The sequence below is a fragment of the Pan troglodytes genome, chromosome 4, assembly GCF_028858775.2.
Source record: "Pan troglodytes isolate AG18354 chromosome 4, NHGRI_mPanTro3-v2.0_pri, whole genome shotgun sequence".
In the NCBI taxonomy this organism is placed as follows: Eukaryota; Metazoa; Chordata; class Mammalia; order Primates; family Hominidae; genus Pan; species Pan troglodytes.
In genome coordinates, this window is record NC_072402.2 from 106,860,313 (window position 1) to 106,887,113 (window position 26,801).

Genomic DNA, 26,801 nt, shown 5'->3' on the forward strand with positions numbered 1-26,801 from the left:
TAAACAAACAATTCTACCTTGTATAATGTGAAATATTACAGTGAACAAAGTATTTAGTTTTTTCTACTAGCAAATTAAGCCTTATTAAAATTCTGTGCACACAAAAAACCTATGCTTATTATATTAAAAATTGATTATTTGAGTGGCTCTTAATTCAAATAAAGCTTTAAATGGAAAAGAATACATTCCAGTATAACAGAATTTTACCTGTACTAAACTAAAATCATATTTAAAATACAAATAAAGAAACAGTACAAAACATATCCTTTCTGAAGCACCATTAACAGCATCTTGAATTGGCATCTAACCACACCATTGCTTATAAGGTAGTACATCTTGTGCTCTTATTGGCCAAGTTTTTCATCTGCATTCCATGGAAAAAAAGTTTGGCTGTCATTTGTAAGAGTATGATCAGTGGTGTGTTGCTATGAGCCCGTGAAATAGAAAAACAAAATTAGGAAAGACCTATGTAGCTAGAAAATGTGGCTTTTTAAAATTGTCATCAGAAAGCTATTAATGACTTTTAAGGAAGCAAGAAAGAAAAAAAAATTACTAAATACAAAAGCCTGTTAAAATGATTTCAGTGTTTTATGCTACCCTTATGAAAGTCTTGGACTTCAAATGCTTTTTCCTTTGGTAATGCTGCTAATGATAGCAAAATTTTTAGCCTTACGCCTTGTAACTGGAGACATTATTAATACAGAAAAATGCCTTTCATAGTCTGAGCCATCTGATAATAGGGTGGAGTATATTTAAATCATAATGAATTGGGAGGGAAGAGATTGTTATGTGACAGACATAAAAATCCTTTATCATTTAAGTGAAGTTGCAAGAACAGTCCCCTCGTAAGTCATTATTGCCCCCATTATACGAAGTACCAGAGTCCTTTATCATCTAAGTGAAGTTGCAAGAACAGTCCCCTTGTAAGTCATTATTGCCCCCAATATACAAAGTACCAGAGTCCATTGAGAAGTCTTCCAAGGTAAAATTCTGGACCCATATTCCACAGTAGCTCCTATTCTTCCATATCTCGAGCATACCATGTTCAGAGACTTAGAAAACTTGTAGGAACATGTGAGCAGCTCTGAGGTCTTTATTCAAGTATAAGACTTAATGGAGGCCTAACCAGGTCAGCACCTTCAGAGGGCGTACAGGTGGCCCCTCTTACCTTGTATACCTAATGTTAAGAACTCTACAGAATACTAGGGAGGACCTTTTTCAGGAGAAAACAAAGATTTCCTTTTTTGAAAATATAAATTCAACTTCCTTTCTCAATTTTTTATAAGCCATGTTAACAATATTTTATTTTATCATGAATATCTGAAATATTAGGAAGAAGAAAAGCTCACAAGAGCTTTAAGTTATGATAACATGCTTGAAAATAAAGGCAGCATTCTTTCTTTCCTCTGCATTGGGCTTGATTGACGGTTCACTAAACTGAAGAGCCACAGGTGGTACTGCAGACTAACAGCAAATGGCCCTCATATTCCAGCCACCACAGAAGCTAGAAAAGTTTTGACTTCTGTATCAGTTAGGCTAACACAGATAGATGTAGTAACAAACAACATGAAAATGTTAGGAGCTTAAACACAGCTAAGTTTATTTCTTGCTACCATGTGTCAGAAAAGGAGCTCTGGGCACAGTAGCGACTTAGGGACACTGGAAGATGGAGAGTCAGTTACTTCCACAATCATAGAGGCAGAGAACTTGCCAAGCTGTGCGCAGGCTCTGAAAGCTACTTCCTAGAAGTAACAGTCATCACTTCTGCTCAAATTTCACTGACTAAATCAAGTTACACAGCCATGCCTGCATTCAGTGTGGTGGAGATATGTAATCCTCCTGCAGAGAGAGATACTGTATATTTGTAACCAATAATATAACTACCAAACTTCCAATTCTATTTGCTATGCCAATGGAGTGTAGGTTTCAGAACAGTTTGCCTGGTTTATTGTGGTTTTCAAACCACCAGCATAAAAGCCTACAGACACATCAAGTGGGAGAGGCCTTGGACTTCATGTCCTGTTCTTCCCAGTGTGGCCACCAGAGTGTGGATTCCAAGGTCCGTTTTTCCTGGTTTGTTAGTACCACTGAATTTTCCGTGAGCATTATCAACTCCCTTCACATAGTAACTTTGGGCTCAGGAAGAAAAGGCATTCATAATCTCATTTAAGAGGGTGAAGATAGAGTGGGAAGGAGGATACAGAGACTGCCATAAAAACCTGTTCATGTTCTATTATTTACACAATGGGAGTTTTCTGAGAATTGCTTTTAATGTGAGTTACAAAGAGATTTAAAAATAATAATTAAGTTGTCGATATTAGAACATTTGAAAACTCAGTTCCACTTCCTTTGCTTAATTCTAATAATCTGACCCTAATTCCCTTCTCTAATGTTTTTATTATATAAATGACAATGATGGATGTATTGTTTGATGGTGAGCCACTGAACAGGTGTAGGAAATATACAAACAGGCAGGCTCCATCTGGAAAATTTTCATCAAAGAGGTAGGATTCTAGGGACTATAAAACTTATTTTTATAATTAAGATAACAAGAGCCATGCTTGAGGGAAGTGAAAAGAAAGGCATACTTTTGAGGAACATTTATTAAGCAACCACTGTACGACAGACTCTGTGCTAGGTACCACGGATCCAAAGTAAATATTTATAGAAAGAGCATATACAGTATATGGTATGGTTTGCAGGAACTCTGGAGGGAGATTTGGCCAAAGGCATCAAAGGCAAATTTGACTAACAGAAGAGGACAAACAAAGAAACAGAAAAAAAGACATAGAAATAGAAAAAATGGAAACAGCAGACCTCTCAGTGACAAGTCAATATATATTTTAGCCTTGAACTCCTTCTTCTGTGGAAGGTTGTGTTTTATATTAAAATGTGAGGCATGCAGAGTATTAGAATTGTAGATTCTAGCTAGTAGACGATACTGAGGAAGCCTAAAATTTTTACCTCTTCAATGTTAGGGAGATTGATGGTCAGCCAGTGAAAAATGGGTCTTCGCTTTTTTATCCTGTCACTGAAGATGAGATGTGATTATTTTATGGAAAAAGCAGCAACCTTGCACCACTTCTGGCCACTTTAATTTAGGCAAGGACCCATCTATGTTGAGTCACATGTTCCTGTTTCATTAAGAAGGAGTTCAGGGTCAGTGAAAAATGCTAGCAGCTCTGTCATTCCTTTAAGTAACATGGACAGTCAGAGTCAGCATTTGCAGCAATCTTGGGAGCATCAGGAAGAGTTATATCAGGAAACAAGATACTTCACTCCTCTAGCCCAATCCACTTACACAGAGAAAAGAGTTTACTGTATGCCATAAAGTCCTTGACTCTAGACAAATAAATTTACTTGTCTTGTTGCCAACCTAAAAGATAGATTGTCTAATCAGCCTCTGAGTATTGAGTTAAAGAAAGGACAAGCAAAAACATTTGGGAGAAAACAGAACCCTAACTAGGATCCAGTGTAAGTTTTTGTTTCACTCGACCTGTTTTTCATGTCAGACCTTTCTACCAGCCTAACTGTAACTTACATTTCAGAATTCAGAGATCTCCTCCCTTGTTCAGACATCACTTCCTCAGAGGCCTTATCCGTGAACCCCATGAAAATAGTCTCCACCCCACCTCCCTTATACTCTGTCCCCGAACCTCCTCTATTTTTTCTAAAAACAGATATAACTATCAGAAATTGTACCACTTATTTACTTGTTTATTTTTTGTCTTCCACCAATCTTTTTGTTTTTTGTTTTTTGTTTTTGAAAGTCTTGCTGTGTGGCCCAGGCTGGATTCAAACTCCTAGGCTCAAGCTATCCTCCCACTTCAGTCTCCCTACAAGCTGGGACCAGAGGTGTAATTTCTAAGAATTACAGAATTTTGCAGCAAAATATATATATATATTTATATAAAATATATATCTATCTATCTTGGGTCAGCACCTTTCTAGTGTTTTTCAGTTTCAAGCAGTATCTTTGGATAGAGGCAAACTGGGAGGCATTTGATTGCCAGCAACACACTGGCTCTTGCCACCAATGTCTAAGCTCCATGAGGAAAGGAATTTATTTTGTTTTTTGCTGTGTTTCCATAATGTAAATGTCAAATCCATTACTCACCACAAAAGCATGATTTGGAACCATTTTCCTGGTGAAGGTGTTTCAGATAGCTGAAGGTAGAGAGCTCTCTGGACTCTGAATCCTGACTTCCCTGCTCGTTTTATCCTTCATATTCTTCCTCTTACCATTTTTACCAATAGGTTTTTTTAAAAGTAAACCAGAAATTGATTAATTTTATAAATTGGATATCAGAGAGGCTCCTTATATCTCAGAGGCTGTGTGGGAGATATTTAACAAGTACCAACTGGGAGTCAGTGAACGTGCATTCTGGATTGGTGATGTCCCTGGCCAGCCTTGGAGTTCTGGCTTCCTTGAGATCTGAGTCTTCCTATGGGAATCAAGATTACAGTGCATCCTCTCAGAGCCCTGCACTCCGTAGCATGCTAATTCTAGTTATCTACATTTACCTAGATGGCCTTTTCCAATTATCTATGTATATCTAGATGGTATCTACATACACCTATATCTGATTCTCATTCCGATCTTTAAAAGTGAGAATATCTGAAATGTGCATTTGGCTTGTTTTGGGGTTTTCTTTGGTTTGGTTTGATTTTCCTACACTTAGCTAACCAGAACACAAGGGCCTTTTCAGGACCTAGCCAGTTTCCCTCCATTCTTGGAGTAGCTAAGGGCCAGAGAGATGTTACCAAATGTTGTTTGGATGGACCTAGGACCCAAAGCATTTAAGAGGTTTTTGGATCTTGGAGCAAGAAAGGAACCTTAGCAGATATGAGGACAAATACAAATATCTTTTGTATTGATTCTAATTCCAAATCAAGAAAATTGGAGAACATGAGAATAAATGTGGTATTTAATTTGTTACAGTTTCTCCTCCCATCTATGAAGAATCTTCAAGCTATGAAGAGATATGTGCTGCCACTTTTCTCCTTCAAATCTCCTTTCTCTGTTTTTCAAGGTCAAAAAAAATCTGACCAGGATTGTTTCATTTCTTTAGTTGTTTTTTTTTTATGAAAATGTAGTTAAGCTTTATTGTTATGTTTCAAATTAAGAGTTATGCCTTTGTGTTAATAATGCATGGCAAACTCAGCTATAGAGAGCTTTGCCTAGCAAAGCTCCCTCTCTCCCTTCCTGGTAAACTTTCTGATAGCTCCAATGTTGCACATGCATAAAGTCACTGACTTCACCCAGTATGTCCTGAAGAACAAGGGACTCTCACTTGGACTTGCACAGCCAAAGCAGAGAAAGTGACTCTGTTCCCAAAGAAAATGCTGTCTTTGAAATCTCCAGACTTCAAAATAGCACAATCATCTTCTTTGCTGAGCTTTACAACAAGATGAGGAAGGAAAAGGATGATTACAGAAACTTTCTCATATCATTTTATGAAGTTAAATTTACCTACATATTATGTGCTTCAGTGTTTTATATTTTCTTTACAATTTTTTTCTTGCCTGAGTTGTAAATAATTTGCTCCCCCAACCCCCGCAACTTTTCTCCCCTCTGTTTAAATTACTCTGTGCTTTGCATTGCTTGGCATCAAGCAGTATCTTTGGATGGAGGCAGACTAGGAGGCATCTTGATTGCCAGCAAGATCTAACATTCAAAAATAAATGTTTTTTAAAAAGAAGATCTTTATTCAAGTGTGGTAAAACATTTTCTGAGATCATTCAGGAAGCTTCAGATTTGTGGAAGGGAGGCTGTATGCATATAGAATGTTATTATTGGAACTTTATTATTGTCACATTGATGTTACATTTCTCAGGAAATATATGCTAATGTGTTTCTACTTGCTTTTTTTAAGGCCTTGAGTAGATGTGCTGAATATTGAAGCTATTTGGCTGCCTAGAAAATATATCTTACAATTTATAAGCTGTATGTTATTATTTTTTTAAAAAATCAATAATCTCCCAGAATTTTGCATGAATAATATAGAGATAGAAACTTAGGTGATTTACGTCTTGTGGTATTCAGTTTTTAAGATACGTACAGATGACATACCAGGCAACCAATAAAAAACTATATAATGTAGAGATTTTCTCAATGAAATTAAGATAATTTATAAAATATAGTTTTCCCTTTTAATTGTCTGAATTTAAACAACAGAGAGGGGGACTGATAGAATTACAGAATTTTGCAGCAAAAAAATACATATATATATAATCTATCTATCTATCTATTATATATATATATAATCTTGGGTAGCACTTTTCTAGTGTTTTTGAATTTGTTTACCAGTGAAGTGGAGAACCAGGTCCAGCTCTTTCTCCCCTTGGGAGCACAAGTGAAATCCCCTGATCCAGCTGGCGTTAAAGAGGTTAAATATCTAAATTCCAAAGTTACTGACTCAAGTATTATTATTAACTACTAATCTTTTACATGCTTCTAGCCATATTTATCCACATTTCCTCTGTTGTTATTATTATAATTGTTTTAGCTGTCTTGTTTATTTCTACATGCAGTAACATTTCCTTGTATGGCAAAATTTTTAAATTATGAACATATATGACATGTATGACATGACATGGATGAAGTACCTATAAGACATCATATATATCGTATAATTATGTGTGCCTCACAAAAGACAAAGTTCTTCCCCAAAGTGACACATCGATTTGAATGATTTAAATATCCATATGCCAGAGATGCAGTACTGACAGAATGAACCACAGAGGTTAATATGTTGCTCCATATGGTAAGTATGGCATTGGCAAGACTTGACTTTGCTATGTTGTATGCGTCATTACCTCAGACCTGATGGACTGGGAGAAAATCCAAAGGAGATTAAAAAAAATAATAATAGAGAAGAGCCTTAGAAATCTATCAGAAGATTTAGTAATATGATAAGGGAATATTTAAGAGACAATGTATTTTTTAAAGCATTAATAAATGGAGGCAAAAATGTTGAGGAATACAGAATATATGTGATAAGTGACCACTTCCATTCATAAAGATTATAAATAAACAACTGAATGGAAAAATGGGTAAAGGAGATGAAAGGCAAGTCACAGAAAAGTGATTACACAGACTTCTCAAAAAAAAATTGAAAACAAATTGAACATATTAATATACAAAAAATTAACATTTAAAAAATGTTAAAATTGAATAGTCATTAAAGAAATACAGAATAAAAATAAGATACTTGTGTACTGCAAATTGGCAAGAATTTAAAAGAATGCTATGAATCAATGTGAATAAGGATATGGGAAAACAGACATGCATATGCCGGCAGTGGGGGTGTAAATTGCACAACCCCTTTGGGCGGTAAGTTAGAAATATATTTCTAAAACCATGCAAATTTGCCTTTACTTTATCCCAGCTGTTTTATGTCTAGGAATATATTCTGTGAAATTACAGGCATGCAGAAAGACTACAGACATGCAACATCATTCATGATAGTTTTCAAAAAAAGAAAAAAATTAAATCCTGAAAAGATAAAATATCCAACAATCAAGTATTAGTTCTATAAACAATAGTATGCCCATGTGTAGAATACAAATGCTGCCATTATAAATCCTGTGCCATAAGAAAATTTGTTGGCAGAAAATGTTCACACTATATTTCTAGCTGAAAAAGGCAGGCCAGATGTTAGAATCTATGATGTAACTTTTTGAAAAGTATCAGTGCATACAAACATGCAAACATGTATGTTCTATACAAAGAGAACACACACACACACATACATATATATATATAGAGAGAGAGAGAGAGAGAGAGACAGAGACAGAGAAATACTAGTGAAACACACCAAAATATTGAGTGATATTTTTAGTTAGGTTCCAAATAAGTTTGTTCTTTTTTTCCATTGACCAATCACTTTCGTAACTAGAGAAAAATTAAATTTTTTCATCCATACTCAAAAATGTATTTATTTTTGAATTACATGTCACTCCTTCTTCAATGAAGTATTTGTTTAATAGGTTTTTTTAAATGTTGTACATATATATATAGATGGTTAAGTATGTAGTAGGGGCATCTGTCTTAACTGGGTGCATGTAGATTTTATAATCTGTTTAATAGTTCACTTACCTGGGATATAATTATCCTGCAACTCCAACTCTCCAGTGAATAATTAAGAATGGGAATTAATCCATGAAAGAGCTCTAAAGCCTAAATGTATGCCATACAGTTACCTGCACTGATACTGACAGTTTGATATAGGAGATTCTTTTGAGGCATCTTTATTTTTACTTTAAGCATAAGTCTCATAAATTTGGTTTTCAGGTTCTCATAGATTTTAATCTGCAAGTTAGAAAAAGGCTGTCAGGGAAGGTGCAGTCCAGAGAGAAAAGAAACAAAGATGCTTTTTAAAAAGATTGAAAAGACAGTAAAGGAAAGGGACAAGATTCTTAAAGCATCAGATAGCATGTGGGAAGAAACCTGCTTTTAAGTTGTCTGACGTATCAACTCTCTTACACCAAAGTTTAGTCATTCTATTCATAATGATTTCCTAGAGTTGTGTGGGACACTGGGATACTATTTTCATTCTGTTTAAGAGTATAAAAAAGTATGTGCTACATTTTAGAAAGTTTTTCACTAAAAGTGGTTAAAACTTTTAAAGGTTTTCCTCAAAGGGTTACCCCTCAGTTACTTGGATAATTTCCTTATGTAAAATACTTTTTTTCTTGGCCAAGACAGTCAAAATGGGGCTTTGGTATGGGTATGTGTGTATGTATTCTCACCGAGCAAGTGGCTAGCGATAGGCTTTGATGCTTGGCATTGTAAGTACCAGAATAGCAATGAGTGTGTAAGATGGTCTTGGAGATGCTAAGGATTAGAAAGATCATCAAATAAAGATGATGTAGATGTAGAGACCTGCATTTTAACCTAAGTTATAATATTACTTAAGAGAGTAAAATATGACCAAACTACATCTGTCTTACCCATTGCTAGCAATTGTCACATAACCTAGTTCAATCAGGGTCTCTAAAAGGTCCAAATAATAGTCAAGTCACTTTCCTTTTTTCTGATATATTAAAAAAAAAATGCAAAACCTGGTTTTAAAATTGTGACATCTTTTTATTCTCTAATCTTATGTGAATGTTTCTGTGACCGTATGTGTAACGTTATTTAAAGATGATGATTTAAAAGTCTAAATTTGAGGCCTCTCTTAAATGTAAAAGGTCTCTGACAAATGGCTCTTCTCTTCTTCCCCTTACTACAAAGAGTACAAGACTAAGAGTAGTTCACTTGTAATAGGGATGGGAGGGAGAAGAGATAAAAGAGTATCTGGAGCATGAGACACCTTAAGCTTCTCTGAGCGCCTACAGTCTGATCCCTTAGACCAGGGGTCCCCAACCCACCTCTAATGGAAGAAAACTGCTCTATTTGAGTCTTTATAAATCTTATCTTATGAGGAGCTCTCAATTTCTTTATTTTGAACTACAAAGAACTGCTTGGAGAGTATATATTATCCTGAAGGGACCTCAAACAAATCTAGTTTTGTATACCTACACCAATAGAGAAACAAATTTCATATCAATCAAGAAACTCACAGTGGTATGACCTCACAATGGCAAGTGTTGGAAATTCTAGTAAACAAAGCTTGTAAAGGATTACTTTAAAAAGCAGTAATGTAGGTAAGTAGTTTTAGGAGAATATGGAAACACGTTTATAAGATAAATAGGAAAACAACAAAACCATGTGGCTGGGAATAAAATTTCCAGGAACAGTAGTAAACATGAATTGAAAAAGTTCCGTTACTTCACAGAACTCAGAGGTGAAAAATATTTACTTTAAACCAGTACGGGTTCCTCGCCTGTTAGAAACTGAGCTGCCCAGCAGGAAGTGAGCGGAAGGCCAGGGAGCATTACCGCCTGAGCTCCACCTCCTGTCAAATCAGCAACGCATTAGATTCTCAAAGGAGTGTGAACCCTATTGTGAACTGCACATGCGAGAGATCTAGGTTGCGCACTCCTTACGAAAATCTAATGCCTGATGGTCTGAGGTGGAACAGTTTCATCCCCAAAATATCCCCACCGCCACCCCTGTTTGTGGAAAAACTGCCTTCCACGAAACCTGTCCCTGGTGCCAAAAGCGCTGGGGACCACTGCCTTAGACTGAGCATCTATTTGATCAGCTGGCTCTCATTTTCTCTAAGTCATCGCTTCCTTCCTTTGAACCCACCTTTCCCAGTATACCTCTCTTGCTCCATCAACTTTAAACATACTTTCACTTCCTCTGGAGCATCCTATACCCATCTCACCTTGTTATTTCCTTTAGGTTCCAGTTAGACCTCATTTTCCTTAGCAAGCCCCATTTCTCTACCAAAAATTGTTTAGCTTCCCCTTTTATTACTCTCTCATAGCACTTACTGCACTAATTATGATTGTTTACATAGCTACCTCTCTCCCTCAGACTTTTCTGACACTGCTCTGGAATACAAAATAGTAACTTAACTAGGAACTAGGTGGTCAGCAAACACAGCCATAGAATAGCATGGCATTGGCCTGGCTAGCTCTTATAAGAGGAAATAAAACAATAAGTTGTCTCTTTTTGGGTTCCAGGAGACAATATATCTTTAACGTTATAGTTGTTTATGTTTCTCCCCTGTGATTAACATTCTCCTTGCATAGAAATTTACTGAGCCGTTATTGAAAATGAAATTTCATGTGTCTTTGCTATATTATTGTTATCAGAACAATCTGTCATTTATTCGTGACATTCTAAATGTTTGACCTTGGATTAGAGCCCTTTGCAAATTTATCTTACGTAACCGAGTCATCAAAACAGAATACATTATAATTTAATTATTACTAAATAATGTTAAGTTAATCAAAGTGGTATTTAATACAATTGTATTGGAAATAAGTAATGGGCTCTAAAATAATGAAATATATAGACCAAGTATTTTGAAGAATTTGTATCTTTGGCTAGTTTCTTTTCCCTTTGAAAGTAGAAAAATAGTGTAAAATGGCTTTGCTGAACAGAAAATTGTTGTAATTCGCTGAATGATGCTTCCTGCCGTGCTATACTTTTTTGATGGAGGTTTCAGATTTTTTAAAAAATCACTTTGTTTTTACATTTGTTTTATCCATTTTTGAGTATTAGAGGTAATATTTTTCTACACATTACTTTGAGACACAAGAACTGGAATCATAAGGTTAAATTCAGATGAATTGTTGGCAAGACTACTAAATTCAAATGAAAAATTAGATTTTCTGCTTTATATGCAGTATATTAAATTTTCACTCCAAAGACCATAAAACAAGAAACTCAAGAAAATGCAGAGATTACTAAATTTACAGACTGGTACAAAAGCTACAGACATACATCTTTCACCCAAGGTAAAAGATGAGAAAAATATGCAAAGTTAGATAACGTGACCAGGGTGTGTGATTTCTGTTTTGCTTTTGCTAATGGGATGTATTTTCTTTCATTGGTAAATTAGGGCATTTGCTGTAGTAGAAATTACTGGAGAACTTGACTCCAGAAGAGATGGTTCCAGTAAAGAAACTTTTAGAAACAGATTGGTGTCATTACAGCAACAGCTACAATGATCTGGAAAATACATCACAAGACCTGCGGTCAAAGCATAATCTGACAGCAGCCCAGCACCTACTCAAAATGCATTTCATCTTTCTCATGTTTTAGAAACAGTCCAGTGGACATTTTTACAGATGAAGTTATGAGACAAAGTTTACAGACAAGTTATGTGACAAAATTTGAAAAAGATTTTCCAAATTTTGTCTCATAACTCGCAAAATCAGAAAGCAAATGACTACATTATTTTTAGCTCCACAAAGATGCATCTTTATAGAGTTATGGTTTACTGTCATGCCTCCTGTTCTTAGGATCAATGCAAGAATTTTCAGTTTGTACAGCATTTCTGAGACTTTCGGGCAACCGTAGCTGTAGATAGTCAAGGTATTTTATTCCATGATGTAAATAATATCTCCATTTGAGTTTAATTCCAGGAAAAATTTGCCTGTACATTTATACAGATGATTTTGTACATATATATGAACTTGAGGAAACAAGGCTATGTAACCCTACATATTTATCTTTCTGCCATAGCTGCCAAAAATGTAAAATCAAAGTCAGTTCCTGAGAGTTATAAAATCTGCTATATCATCAGCTAGCTCCTCTTCTTAGTTTAAGATGGTCTAGATTTTTTTTAAATCCCAAATCTTTGTTTTAATCTACCAGACTCATCATATAGTTATCTAATTTGTGCCCTGCATTAGGGGGTACATGGGAAATAAATGTAGACTGCAATCCATTTGCCTACCCAGAGGGGAGACCAGTTTTAATTTTCAAAAAGACAACATAAGGCTAGAAATATTGCCAAGACCATAAACCCATTAGAATTAGGCTGTATAGAAATCATTAATAAATATAAATGTCAGGTTTAGGACTCGTGTAGCCCTCTGGAAAAGTATTGAATTATGATTGCTGTCAGGAAAAAGAAAGGTCAACATATGTCTCTGATTTATAGGTGTGGGTATACAATATATAAAACAAATATAATCAGATACATACTGAATTGCTAGTATTTATAGAATAACTTCACGGTGAAATTATGTGTATATACACGCCTTTATTATACTTATGGCTACATTTTCAGTTTTGCTATCATGTTCAGGAAAGCAAAGCCCTTTCAGGGGACTTTTCAAACTGTGTCAAGGAAGGAAATGTGGAACCTGTAGTTTTATGCACTACCTGTCTTATTACCACCATTGTAATAAAACTTTCATTGTAAAATAAGCCGTTAAGAACAAGCCATTTTGGAGATATTTTATTGAGCTTTAAAAACGTTCATGTTGTCTTTTAAAAATAGATTAACAGTGGATTAACAAAACATAGATTAGAACTAGAGAGTATCAAAAAAGAGTATGGAAGAAGATACCATAGCTATATACATGGTATATGTGTATAGCTAAACTCAAGTGATTTAGTCTTTAGAATTAGGAAAATCTATTCATTAGCCACAGAGTCAAAATGAAGATGAACATGAGGCCCTTTTTATGATCTCATGAAGCAGAGAAAATTTCATTATACCATGGTGGTGCTGTTTCTCAAGCAAACTATTAAACCAGGATTTTATGGTAAAAAAAAAAAAAAATCAATTTGGACACTCATTTGAGTTTTTATTAAAAAGCAGCATTATGTTATGATCAATCACATTATCCATCGATATAGTTACATCTTCTGGTTGTACATATACATACAGAGATATTTCAAGTGATAGGATTTGATATGTTTGTTTTTCTTTGTGCTTTTCTATGATTGCTTGATTTTTTATTTTAAAAATGCCTTATTTTACAACAGCAACAAAATTCATTCTAAAACTAGGGAAAAAAAGGTTTGACTTATCGGTTGTATTTTCAGTAATAAAGTGTGCTAACAATTCCAGTATATCATATTTGACTGAAAGATCTTGGGTTGGGGCAGTGGGAAGAGCGAGCACCAGAATCACTTCTTAATACTAACCCTATCATTTATTCACTGCATAACACAGTAGTTATCAACATTTATGTATTGCTTTCTATTTGCCAGGATCTATTCTAAATTTTACTAATTTAATCCTCACTGTGAGGCAAGTGATATCATTATCCCCAGTTTACAGATAAGGAAAATGAGGCCCAGTGATGTATAGCTAGTAATAAGTGGCAGACTCTGAATTTGAACCCAGGCTCTAGAGTCCTTGTATTTAACCATAAGCAGTATACCGTCTCTCATATTGGGAAAGTCACTTCAGTTATCAGAGCCTCTGTTTTCTCATCTCAAAAATAAAGCGACTGGCTCCAGAATGTTTTATTATAGACAGTTTGCCTGGAAACACAGAAAGAATCAAGTGGCAGGGAGCAGTGAATTACCATATTCTCAGTGATCTTTCTCAAGTCATTGTCTTATATTTAAGGATCTCTAGGTTTGCAGAAACTAGCAAGAGTATAGTTAATATGCATACTTACGCAAAAAAAACCCATGCTGCTCAAAGAATGGGTCCACCCTGCATAGGAGTTTAGTTCTGATAAGTCTCATAATTGGAACCAGAAAACAAGTGTAACAGATGTTTTGACATTATACTTCTTCACAGCAGGTGTCATGGATAGCTATAACAGTTACGAACCTTTACCAGAAATACGAAAACTGAAGGAACAGGGAAGAAACCTTCAGAGACTGTGCTATGTTTATCTTCCTTGATGAAGTGTATCACCAGCTTTGGGAACATTAAATGGAAGCTGATCTTTACCATGTAAAAGGTGAAAGCCTTGATGAAATGATTTCTGTGTTCCAATTTATTAGGGAAGATAAGATAAATAATTCAGAACTGAAAGTAGGAAAGAAACTTTTTTATAGAAAATAAAAAGGAAACCAAATCCATGCCTGTAAGATGAACATGGAAGAATGAGTGGGTTAAAGAATACAGGAAGAAAAAACTCACATCCTATAGCCCTTAACCATTAACATTTAGATAAAGATGGAAGGAAAGAGGAATCTCGTTTAAGACATAGTTTACTTGTACCTTAGCCACTTTCAAAATGTTCAGAGAAAGGAAAAGTACTATTCGACATCTATATCACTTTTCCTGTTGTGGCTGTAACAAATTACCACAAATTTTATTCAACCTACCACATTATCTTAAGACCCTAAAATGAAAAAATGACTCAGTTGGAATAGGGACCTTCAAAACTGAAATTTTGAAATAATAGTGAAAGATCCAATATTAGCTAAGAAAAGTTAGACATACGCTATAATAACAAATAAATACTACATCTCAGTAGCTTCGTGTATAAAACAGTATTTCTTGCTCATGGAATATCTTTTATGAGTCCTATAACTACAGAGCATCTCCATCTCAAGCAGGAACTCTGAGAAACCAGTGTGGGTTAATCTTATAACTCTGTCATCTCGATATGTACCCTACATTTGCCATGGCAAGAGGAGCCCTAAATAGTTACATGGAAGCTTTTTACTCCCTAGTTCAAAAGTAACATGTCACACATTCATATTCTCTTGTCATATGGCCCACCTAGCCCTAAGGAAGCTAGGAAGTGTATTCCATGTGCTTGGGAATGAAGAACCAGATATTGATGTCTCTTAAGTAACTGATATGTTACTGCCTAGGATCCTATCTGGCAAGAAACTTTCTGTGAGACTAGCATAAGCAGGTTTCAAAATTTTTAATGAGCTGAGGTCATTGAAAAATATAAAGAGTAGTCAAGTTAAAAAAGTAAGATGAACATTTTGGGGGTTAGTGTTCAAACTAGGAAGAATAGAGCCGATACTTAGAAAAGATGTGATCATTTTAACAAGAGATAGGGCAAATCAGGAGAGAAGAGAAATTGCATAGAGGTACTTGTAATTCAAGAGTGACTAGGAAACTTTAATTGCTTGGAGTGGGTTTCCTGGTTAAGATTAATTGTAGCCCGAAGTAAAAGAAAACCTGCAAGTGAGATCACTAAACTGTTGATAGTGATCTCAACACTCATGGAGAATAGAAAGGGAACTACAGCACTAAAGTCTGCAAATATTGTCTTGATTTTTCACAAGAGTGAAAACATAGATTCTGAAACCTTTATACCAGAGAGCTTGATGATACTCTCTTACACAATTCTGAAATGGATGATAAAATAGATTGTGAGTCCATAGAAGGGAAAGTGATGGTCAAATGAAGCCAGCATGAACTCAAAAACATTTCTTTCTCTTCATTTCCTGAGGGAGCCTATACGCTGGTAGATAAGGGAAACAGTGTGGTTATATCAGGGTTTCACTAAGGTTTTTGAGAAAGCTTCTCATGATATCTCTTGAGGACCAGATGAGGAAAGGGGTTCTAATTGATAATACAGTTAAGTGGATTTGTAACAAGTGGCAAATAAGAGAAAGTTTTTTTAAAAAAGTAAGAATAGAAAAATAAACTACAGCCAAATCATGAAAATCCTTATAAGCGATATTAAGGGATTTAGACTTTTTAAAATTATAATCTGTATTTACTAAGGCTAAGAAATGATAAGATTTGTGTTATAGAAATAACACTTTTCTGCAGTGTAGACAACGCTTAAAGGAAGCTAATACCAGAGACAAGCCAGGAGGTAAGAGGTGATGGTGGACGGAATTGAGAGAGTTGCAGTATAATTAGACAGTAGTTGATAGATTTGAAAGGCCTTAAGTTCATAAGGTGGACAGGGTTTTTCATTAATAGCATGTCAGAGTGGAAATAGAGTGAAACACCAAACACTACACTCAGGAAGATGACTTGAGCAAATTAGTGAATAGTGGTACCATTGGCTGATAAAGCAGATTTGGATTATGATAAATTTTAGGTAGCTGTAGGATAGCAAACTAGAGCTATCTGGAGGCACCTAGTTAAGCCCTGGAACAAAGGAGGAATTTAGGGCAGAGATCTAGGTCTAGATCTCTAGGAGTCATGAGCATATAGATGACAGTAAGAACCATAGAAGTATATGAGATGATCTAGAAAGACCCTATAGATTGAAAAGAAAAGAGCACCTGGGGCCAAACCTGGGGGAACATCAATGTTTAAGGAATTTATGGGCAGAAGAGACCAAGAGGGGGTAGTCAAAGGTGGTCTAGTGATTAGAAACTAAAGGAATAGTTTCAAAGAAGCAGTGGTCAGTAATGTAAAGTGGTACTGAAAAATCAAGAAAAAGAAGGCCCTGAGTATGCATAGCATGTAACCACAATGAAGCTAGAGCAGTTTCAATAAAGTAATGGGGGCAAAATCATGTTAATATTATGCAGGGCCAAGAAAGGAGGTGAAGTAATAGAAAGAGAGAATGGGGTGATATCTGGAAGGGGCTCAAAGGTAAGATTTTTTAATGCTCAGATGCTAATGGAGTCAATGGAGAAGAGGAGGTAGACCACACTTGGTAAGTAAATTATGCTAAACTGAGACCCAGCCAGTTATTTCTCCTAGGCCATAAATCACAGGAATATCATAGTGGTTTTTGAAAACTGCCAAGCTATGTGGATTTCATGCTTGTTACATCATGATAAAGCTTGGTATAGCCCCTTGCTCTCTCCACAAGTCAATCAGAACTGTAGACTTACTATTTCTCAATCAATCAAAAATATATACACAATTAAATTGAATCTGATCTTTATTACCTTCTGAGAGACACTTGTGTTTTTAAATCTGCTGGCAGTTCAGTGTTACACAGATTTTCTTAGTGACGGTTTCTACGAAAACACTTTAAAATGCAATTTACTGCTGTGATCAGTAATGGGGGAGGCTGTAAAATTTCCACTGTTCTAAATTCTACTCCCTTTGCTCTGTCATGCCTGGACTGTCATTTTTGTAAACCATTATCTTCTTGTTGGAATTTTCTGCTGGAGTGTACATTGCTGTTGCTAGTGTTTTATTCGATCACTGGCGATGAGTTCTGTTTTTTTTTTTTCTGATATCGAGCATTTCAAACTGTTCCCTAATGAGTCTGCCTCTGTGCTCCAGTGCTGTTAACTTCGATAGATTTCCTATTGTGAGGATATGCTTCCAAAAAATAATTGACTTATCTTCCTTAGTGACTTTCCATTTTTATGGAATTTTCATTATTTCTAAAATTGTGGATTTTAGTTTACCTACCCAGAACTTCTCTGATACAAATTTAGTTTCAAAATTTAAGTGGCATTTGAATACTGGGGACTTGAGAACTTTGATGCATTTATTCAGCAAACATGTATTGAGAACTACTGTATAGCAGCATCTACCTCGGTTTTGAGGTTCCAACTCACATAAGAAGTTCTGCACGAAGCTGACATTTGAGACAGAGTCAGACAAAGCTATGATTCCTATTCAATGAGATACATGATGAATATTGCTATGGTAACATAGAAAAGCTTTCTGAAAGTAACAATGCTGGAGTTAGGTTTTGAAGAATGCATAGGATTTAGCTAGATGAAGAAGGGAGAGAGCTAAGTTAAAAGAAAAAAGAAAAAAAACAGGCGTGTGTCTATTTTTTAAATAGGCCGGGCACGGTGGCTCATGCCTGTAACCCCCCAGCACTTTGGGAGCCCGAGGTGGGAAGATTGCTTGAGCCCAGGACTTAGAGACCAGCCTAGGCAACATGATGAAACCCCGTCTCTACAAAAAAAAATACCAAAAAATTAGCCGGGCTTGGTGGCACATGCCTGTAGGTCCCATATACTGGGGGTCAGAAGTCGGGGTCGGGGCAGTTGAGGCAGATGAATCACCTGAACCCGGAAGTCAAAGCTGCAGTGAGCTCTAATCAGACCACTTCACTCCAGCCTGGGTGACAGAGTGAGACCCTGTCTCAAAAAATAATAAAAATAAAAATTAGTCTATATTTTATATAAAGAAGCTGGGAGTCTGTGAAATGAGTTGGAAAAAACTGATGGCAGGGAGAATGCTTCACTTAAGAATACCAATCTTCTCCTAGAATTATAGCCTCCATTTTGTCATTCAATCTACCATTTACTTTTGCTTTGATATTCTTTTAAATCTCAGCTCTGTTCATCATACCTCTCTTGAGAAATCTTTAGTGGCTCAACATTGCCTTCGGATGATAGCTAGCATTCGAGACTCTCCAGAATCTAGCTTGAGTGTCTTCATTAATTTAGGACCTACTGATCCTCTCAAAAATTGAAGTACTCGTTGTTCCCTGAACTCACTTCTCACTTTCTCATCTCCACCTCTGCTCAGGTTATACCTTCTACTTAGAATGCTCTTCCTTTCTGTCTGCCTTTTCTGCCATATCTTAGAATCATACCTATTCTTACAACCTAAAATATCTGAAATAATTATTAGTATGTTCATGAATACCAATAATGAAAGTCATTTAAAATAATTATTAAAATAATTTTAAATTCAGTCATTAAAAAGAATTTTGTGGGATTATTATGAAAAGATATATTGCTAGATAAAAGGGATATAATATAGTATGTTTAATCACATTTTTAAAAAATAAACTGCTTAGCAAACATTAGGCATATTCAACCTGGTATTAACAGTCATTATCTCTGGCCAGTTGGGTAAAAGCTACTCTTCTCCCTACCCCCGTTTTGGCTTTTCTATATTTTATTAGTAAACTTCTTGTGCTTTTACAGTAAGAAAACAAAATAATAGATGTTATTTTCAACTTTTAAAATAGTTCTAAAAACCCTACTCTTCTTTCAAGCGGCTCAACTTAGTCTTTCCTTCACAGATTTTCCTGCCATTCACCAATCAGAAATAATCTTTACCTTTTCTATCACATATTTTTGTGTTTATAGCAGCATCTCTCATTCTATGTTATATTTTAATTACATGCTAGAACTCCCACAGTAACCAGTTGGTACCATGAACAGGGATCACTCTGTTGAATGAATGAATTCATGCTAATGGCAATTTGAAGTAGTTATTTTCTTTAAAGGGCTTAAAACCTTATTAGAGAGACAATACATGTCAAGAAAAATATAAAATAGATGTTAATTTATAAGACAATAATTGTCAAGTAGTATATAAATGTGGGGTGTATAGTACGGTCAGTACTAAAGGACTTCTTTAAACACTGTCAGTAGAATCCTCTTTCATAAAATGAGATTCAGGGATTATGGCTGAGATAGGTGCCAAAAGGAAGTAGTTTTACTTGGAAAAATACTTCAGGAACATTTGAAGGTCAAAATTATGAATGCAGAGGCACAGACTAGAGTCTGCGAATAGTCGCAGCCCACCCTCCCCAGGCCTCTCATAGAGGCTCTGCACAAAAATAGTCTGTGGCAGCAGTAATCTACTAAGCAGATGATCTGCACTGATAAAAAACCATTGACTAGTTTTAATTTACCTACCTTTTCTGTTTTCTTAGTGATGGTTATTAAAGTGACAAAGAGAAAGACTACATTTGGTGGTGGTGGGGATCCCAACTTAAACCTTGTAAGAGCATCTGCTGGGAGGAAAGAAATGAACCAAAGATATCTTTTTGTCTCAAATCAAGTAAATATTTAGTGAAAGATTGGAATGTCATTCATGCTTACTACATTCAGATGTAGTATAAAAAAACAAGGCATCCCGAATAGATTTCTTCCCCTAAAATTAAAAATTAGCCTATGGAACTATACAGGTAACTCTCAGGATTCAGTCAGATTCCAGACTCAGTGATACTGACTGGCACATCTGCAGACTTCATGGGAAGAAACAGTGATGAATCAAACGACAGGGATGAAAAGAGATTCATGAGGCATCCTGTCCACCAGGAAACCTTGCTGCGTCCTAAATGCAAACTGGTTCAGTTCATTTTCTCTCATCTCCTTTCTCTATTAGTATATCAATAACTTTTCTTGAAGAAATATATACATAATTGCAAATGGTGTTGTCAGTGTTTCATAAGAAGAAAAATCCTGTGCTGGAAGCATCCAGTCGTAACTTGCTGTGCAAAATACTATGTCTTCCCTACTTTATTCATTCTTAGAGCTATTAAATTTCGGTTCTCTATGCTAAATAAATTCATCCAATCCTGGTTCAAGTAACCTCCTTCTTATGTCTAGATACTGTTTTCATTACTGTTGCCTTTAATTTTGTCTAATTGTAAAATGCGGAAGTAGACACAATTTGGCAGCCCTTGAGAAGCACTGCCTGCTCTTCTCTGAGTCTGTTTTTGTAAGCAGAATGTCAACTGTCTGGGTCATAGAAGAAGGAACAAACCAACCTTTGGGACCAGACCAATTGTGTAGCTGTATAAAAACACCTAGAGAATTTTTCTATCTAAACTCTGAATTTAAGATAAAAATAGACCTCTAGTACCTCAACTTTCTCTTGGGAATCTGAAAGACTGATGATGGATGCTACATGTGGGAGTTGGAGAAAAGCCACACCTTGATATATTATCTTATTCTTTGCCATTCTTAGCATAATGACCTTTTTTCAAATTCTGTCTCTCCAAGGTGCACTAAAAGCTTTTGAGTACTTGTCATACATAAACACTAAATGCAAAGATCAAGAGAAAGTAATGTGTAAGATTAAAAATAGGAGCAATGGCTTAAAGTAAGATGCTGAATGTTGTTAATGTGTTCCTCTTACAGCTTCGTTGTTTATAAAAGGTTCTTTATTTAAATATCCTTTTCAAATAGTGTCTGTAGGATGCTTCTGTAAGTGATATTTGTAGATTTAAAATTATGAGGCCATAAGAATCTTGAAATATTATTTTAAGTTCAGGGGTACATGTGCAGGTTTGTTAGATTGTTAAACTTGTGTCATGGGGGTTTATTGTACACAGTATTTTGTCACCCAGGTATTAAGTCTAGTACCCACTAGACTTACTGGGTTATTTTTCCTGACCCCCTCCCTCCTCCCACCCTTCATAAGCCCAAGTGTGTATTGTTCCCCTCTATGTATCCATGTGTTCTCATCGTTTAGCTCCCACTTATAAGCGAGAATATGTGGTATTTGGTTTTCTCTTCCTGCATTAGTTTGCTAAGGATGTTCCTTCAAAGGACAGGATCTCATTCCTTTTTACAGCTACATAGCATTCCATGATGTATATGTACCACATTTTCTTTATCCAGTCTACCATTAATGGGCATTTAGGTTGATTCCATATCTTTGCTATTGTGAATAGTGAGGCAGTGAATATACACGTATATGTGTATTTATGGTAGAACGATTTTATTCCTTTGGGTATATGCCCATTATGGGTACATTAGACCCCAGCGCAACCCCAATGTGATTGCTTGGTCTAATGGTAGCTCTGTTTCTAGGTCTTTGAGGAATCGCCACACTGTCTTCCACAATTATTGAACTATTTACACTCCAACCAACAGTGTATAAACCTTCCTTTCTCTCTACAACCTCACTAGCATCTGTTACTTACTTTTTAATAGCCATTCCGACTGGTGTGAGAGGGCATCTCATTGTGGTTTTAATTTGCATTTCTCTATCAATGATGAGTTTTTCATATGCTTGTTGGCCATATGTATGTTGTCTTTTGAAAAGTCTGTTCATGTCCTATACCTACTTTTTAACAGAGTTGTTTGGTTTTTTCTTGTAAATGTTTCTTAGTGGTCTAAAATATGTATGTACTTTTTCAGGAATGCTTTACTCTCAAGTCATTTTTGTACTGTTAATAGCTTTTAAAACAAAGAGGGAATCTCCAAATGAGTAACATTTCATGGTATAACTCAATCTGTTTCGTAAGAGTTCTTTCGTTTGAAAGAATTGGTCATTATAATCCCATAAGACAGTCATATCATTATTTGGATATTAATAGAAACGCCATTTTTTCCATGGGATAATATCTTAAAATACAAAAATAGTTTATTGAATTTTACTTGTACTGTGTTACCAAAAATAAAGGCCAAAATGAAAAGCTAAGTGCCATCTAGATCCTGTTTGTATTAGAAAAGGCTACATTAGAGCCTCACATTCCCCAGCAAGCCTTTTTCTCTCACAAATACGGTCCACAAGGGTGCTGGTCTTATGGAAATGACTGAACAAAAATCCCACCAAGATAATTTTTAGAAAGCAGAAAACTTAACTTATCCTCAGAAGCATTTTAATACATTTATTTTCTGGAGTTTAACTTAAATTTGACTGTGTGGCACCTGTTTTGCAATCCCATGTAAAGAAATCCACAGTAACATGCCATCCCAAGTTCTTTATTAGTAACACCAGTAACTTTATAATTTTATATAGTTACAAATAGATATTTACTCAGGAAAAATAACAGATTCACACAAGACTTGCATATTATATATTTGTAAGAATCTTAAGGTGCCTATTTTTTAAATCACCTTTATTGCACTATAAATACAATAAAATGCACCAATTTTAAGGTACAGTTTGATGAGTCTTGCCAAATACATATAGTCATGTCATGTAATCATTACCACACTTCCATCATCCCCAAAAGTTCCCTCACACTGTTTTGCAGTCAGTATCCTTTTCCTATCTCTGGCCCTAGGGAACCACTCATCTGTCACTGTAGCTTAGATGTTTCTAAAATTGCATTTAGATCGAGCTATGATCTCCAATGTCTAAATGATCGACATTTAGATCATTTCATTAGAACAAAACATATGCAGTATGTTTTGTTCTAGCTTTTTTTTTTTGTAACTTATAATGCTTTTCAGATCTATCCATATTATTGCGTATGTTAGTTTATGCTTTTTTATTTCTGAGTATTTCATTGTATGAATATATTACAGATTGTTTTCCAATCTCCAGTTGATAAACAGGTGGGTTATTTCCAGTTTAGGGCCATTATGAAGAAAGCTGCTCTGAATAGTCATATGTAAGTCTTTGTGTCAGTGTGTTATTTTTCTTGAGAAAATATCTAGAAGGTGAGTGGCTGGGTTCTATGGAAAAAATTTACATTTAGCTTTATAAGAAACTACAAAACTGTTTTCCAAAGTGGTTGTTCCACTTTATGTTCTCACCAACAATGTATGACAGCTGCTATTTCTTCATGTCTTTGTCAACACTTGTTACCGTCAGTCTTGAGTTTTAGTCATTCTGGTGGGTATGTGCAGTGATATCTCATTGTGGTTTACATTTTTTTAAAATTAGAGACAGGATCCCACTGTGTTGCCCAGGCTGGTCTTGAACTCCTGTGCTCGATCCTCCTGCCTCGGCTTCCTGGAGTGCTGGGATTACAGACATGAGCTACTGCACCCGGCCTAAAAATTTTTGAATAAAATATTAAACATTTTTTTTAAAACATTTCTGCTACTTAGTGTATTCTTTGATCATCTAACATAAATATGATTTGGAATATAAGGAAAACCTTAATACACTATTCTGGATGTCTGATAGGGTTTTAGACAATAACTTCATGGCAGTTTGATGAGGTTTATTTGTCTATTCTATAGCTAATAGATTATGAAAACATTCAGAAAATAAAGTGAATTCCTTATTGCATAATGGTTGTTTTGCCTATTGTTGTATTAGTAGTCAGTCACCCAAATACCTAAGCTGCATAAAACCTAAACCAGTTAACATTTAAAAATAGTGTTTGAGATTATAGCTGGAAAGTCCTAGTAGATTGGCTCATTCTTTCTCAGAGACACATTTGCTCCCAGTAAGGTGTTTTCAGAGGCCTTCGTCAGTCTTGCTTCAAATAAGCTGAGCAGTGAAGCAGACACAACTTCCCCAAAATGACATCAGTGCCTATTTAATAATTAGACCACACGCTGGCATAGTGTGTTATTCCATAATTGCTGATTGCTTTCACATGGATAGAATTTGAATGACCCTGTCTTCCATTAGTGATAGTATTAAGATAGTCCAAGGTGGCCTCCATTTTCCTTTACTATTGTTAACTAAGTTGCTCTTTGCTTAGAAGGAGGTCCTCTGGTCCCTGTTTAATACTTGCTTCTAATGCTGCCTACTCCATTTGTGCTGATACTGCTGACATTCCATCTATTACATGTTTTATACATTGCTCCTTTCTGAATCATGTCTATATCTGTATTGAATTGTGTTTCTTTTATTCTTGCTCTTAACTATGTGTCTTGATTCTTGTTGTTTTCACTATATTTGCTGCATTTGCCATTTAGTATCATTAACATATCTTTTTCATGAATTCCACCTTTTAGAAATATGGTTCCTTTTATTCTAATTGATGCCTTTTCCTCAAATTTCATTTCCTGATAGCAATATTGTCACACCTTCCGTTTGGTAGCATATACTTAACAGTCTTGCCTTTTACATCCTAATCCTTATTTTCATGTATGTGAACAGGAGAGCAACTTTGGCATATTTTTACTTTTCACTTCCTCCCTTCCACTTAGCATGTTGACGCCATCTAAAATTTTGTCTCCATTTTTTAAACAGATGAATCAACAATTATGTAGTCATAATTGTCTCACTTCTTTGCTCCTGTTTTTCCTCCCCATTTCTTCCCCTTTTGTAGATTCCCTTTTTACATTATAAGGAATAGATCCTTGAGTAATTCTTTTTTATGTGTGCTATTTGATGATGTATTATTTAACTAGGTCCTGTCAGAGGAACATAAAAGTTCCATGAGGACATGAATTCTTGTGTTTTGTTGTTCCCTGCCTTGCCTAGAACAGTGCCTGGCAAATAGTAAGTGCTACATATATATTTTTTGAATGAATAAATTGTTTATGGAAACAATTATAAATTGTCAATCACATGTTACTACTTTCTGACACCAGGTATACCCCTACAAGAGGTGATCATTATTGATGACTCAGGGTCATCGTTATCTCTATTGCTCTAATTCGAGTGCCTCTAAATTAAATAGTTTCAATATTCCAGGTTTAAATTTTTCTTCTCTTTATATCAGACTAAAAGTGGTAGTAGTAGAATCCTCGGAGTATGGCATTTGCTGGCGCCAGAGGTATTCCAAGAAGCAGTTCCTAGAAGATGTTAACAAAAGGTCATCAGATCCAGAGAGGAAGGAAAGGAGACAACATGATTTTCAGAGGGAGGAACTATCCTCAGATGAGGGAAGGGTCACTTTTAGGGAAATAAAGTGCACACCACACAGGTGGGAGGAGGGAACTGGTGTGTGTGTGTGTGTGTGTGTGTGTATACACACATATATATCACAGACTCAGTCTTATGTACATATTGAGCAGAGTTGGGGAAAATCTATGACTATTCATGAGGGAAGTCAGGCACTTGGATAGTGGGTGGTAAACATATGTAACATACATCCCATGTTCATTCTATGGTGGCGTTTTAGTATTAAAGTAAGGTGGAACTTGGCTCTTCGTGCCCTGTAGTTCACTTTTTTGACATAAAGGCAATTTGTGTGCAGCCTTCAGCTGACCAAAACTGGCTGTCTATCAATAAACAATGTTTATAAAACAGGTCCTCTGTCTAATTGGAGTTATGGCAGGACCACAAGGCAGGGGAAAGGGGTTGTCAGCAGGCATCCAGCAGTCTATCAGGGTTGGTTGGGAAAATTTCCAGCTATAGTTGTTTCAGCAATGCTTCTCAGGAGCTGGTTTCTGCTTGATTACAGGAAAACTTATGGCATAACATTGGGACCAACCCCTCATCCTGCTAGCCATGAGATTTTTTTTTTTTTCATTTTCTCATGTTAGCCTAGCCATAGGGTTTCCATCTTGTCTGTCTGTTGGGTTATATTTTAACAGAGTTATGACTTAATAGCCTGGCAGATATCAGTGCACCAAAGCTTGGAAGAGGGAAAATTTAGGTTTGTAATTCATAACAAGCCGGTTAAAATGAGTTCAAAGTTGAAGATGAGAAGCCAAGACAGAAGACATTATTACCCCAATGAGAAGGCACCTACAACAGCTTTCTATCAGGTGTGAATGAGAAAGAAGCAAGTAATTAGCTCTGCTCCCTCCCTGAACAGTGATCATTTTTCTTCCATCTCTAACCCCAACTCTGCCCATTCTTACTGTTGAGCTATCATTTGCACTATTAATAAATCTGTTGTCCCAGTTATCTATTGATTCATAAAATACCACCCCAAAGTATTTTGTCTTATCGTATAGTGTCTCAAAGTATAGTGTCTTAACACACAACTGTTTATTTCTTATTTTTCTGTCAGTTTGGGTCAACAGTTTGTGCTGGGCTCAGCTGAATAGTTTTCCACTGTTCTACTCAGGAATCACTTTTGTAGCTTCAGTCATTGGTAGCCTTACTAGGGCTGGAGAGTATAACATACCCTCACATTTACATGTCTGGGGCCTTTATGCTGGCTGTAGATTGAGTCCCTCTCATTCGACATGGTTTCTCACCTGGGCTTCTTTACATGGTATCAGGAATGTTCCAGAAAGACAAAAGTTGGAAGCTGCAAGGTCTCTTGTGGCCTACACTCCAGAACTTCATACCATCACT

At 35.8% G+C, this 26,801-nt stretch overlaps 1 protein-coding gene across 42 annotated transcripts in view; it reads left to right on the forward strand.

Annotated features, from left to right (window-relative positions):
* Window positions 1–26,801, forward strand: part of FER (FER tyrosine kinase) — a 439,457-nt gene that overhangs the window by 391,163 nt on the left and 21,493 nt on the right. For 2 of the 42 annotated variants that reach the window (XM_063810521.1, XM_063810514.1), the window contains one exon: window positions 4,943–5,699. The exons of the other annotated variants lie outside the window; for them this stretch is intronic. In XM_063810521.1, the coding sequence (XP_063666591.1) occupies window positions 4,943–5,049 (107 nt within the window). In that variant the 3' untranslated portion in view covers window positions 5,050–5,699. Of the gene's footprint in view, window positions 1–4,942; window positions 5,700–26,801 lie in introns of those variants that run through there. 42 annotated transcript variants of the gene reach the window in all.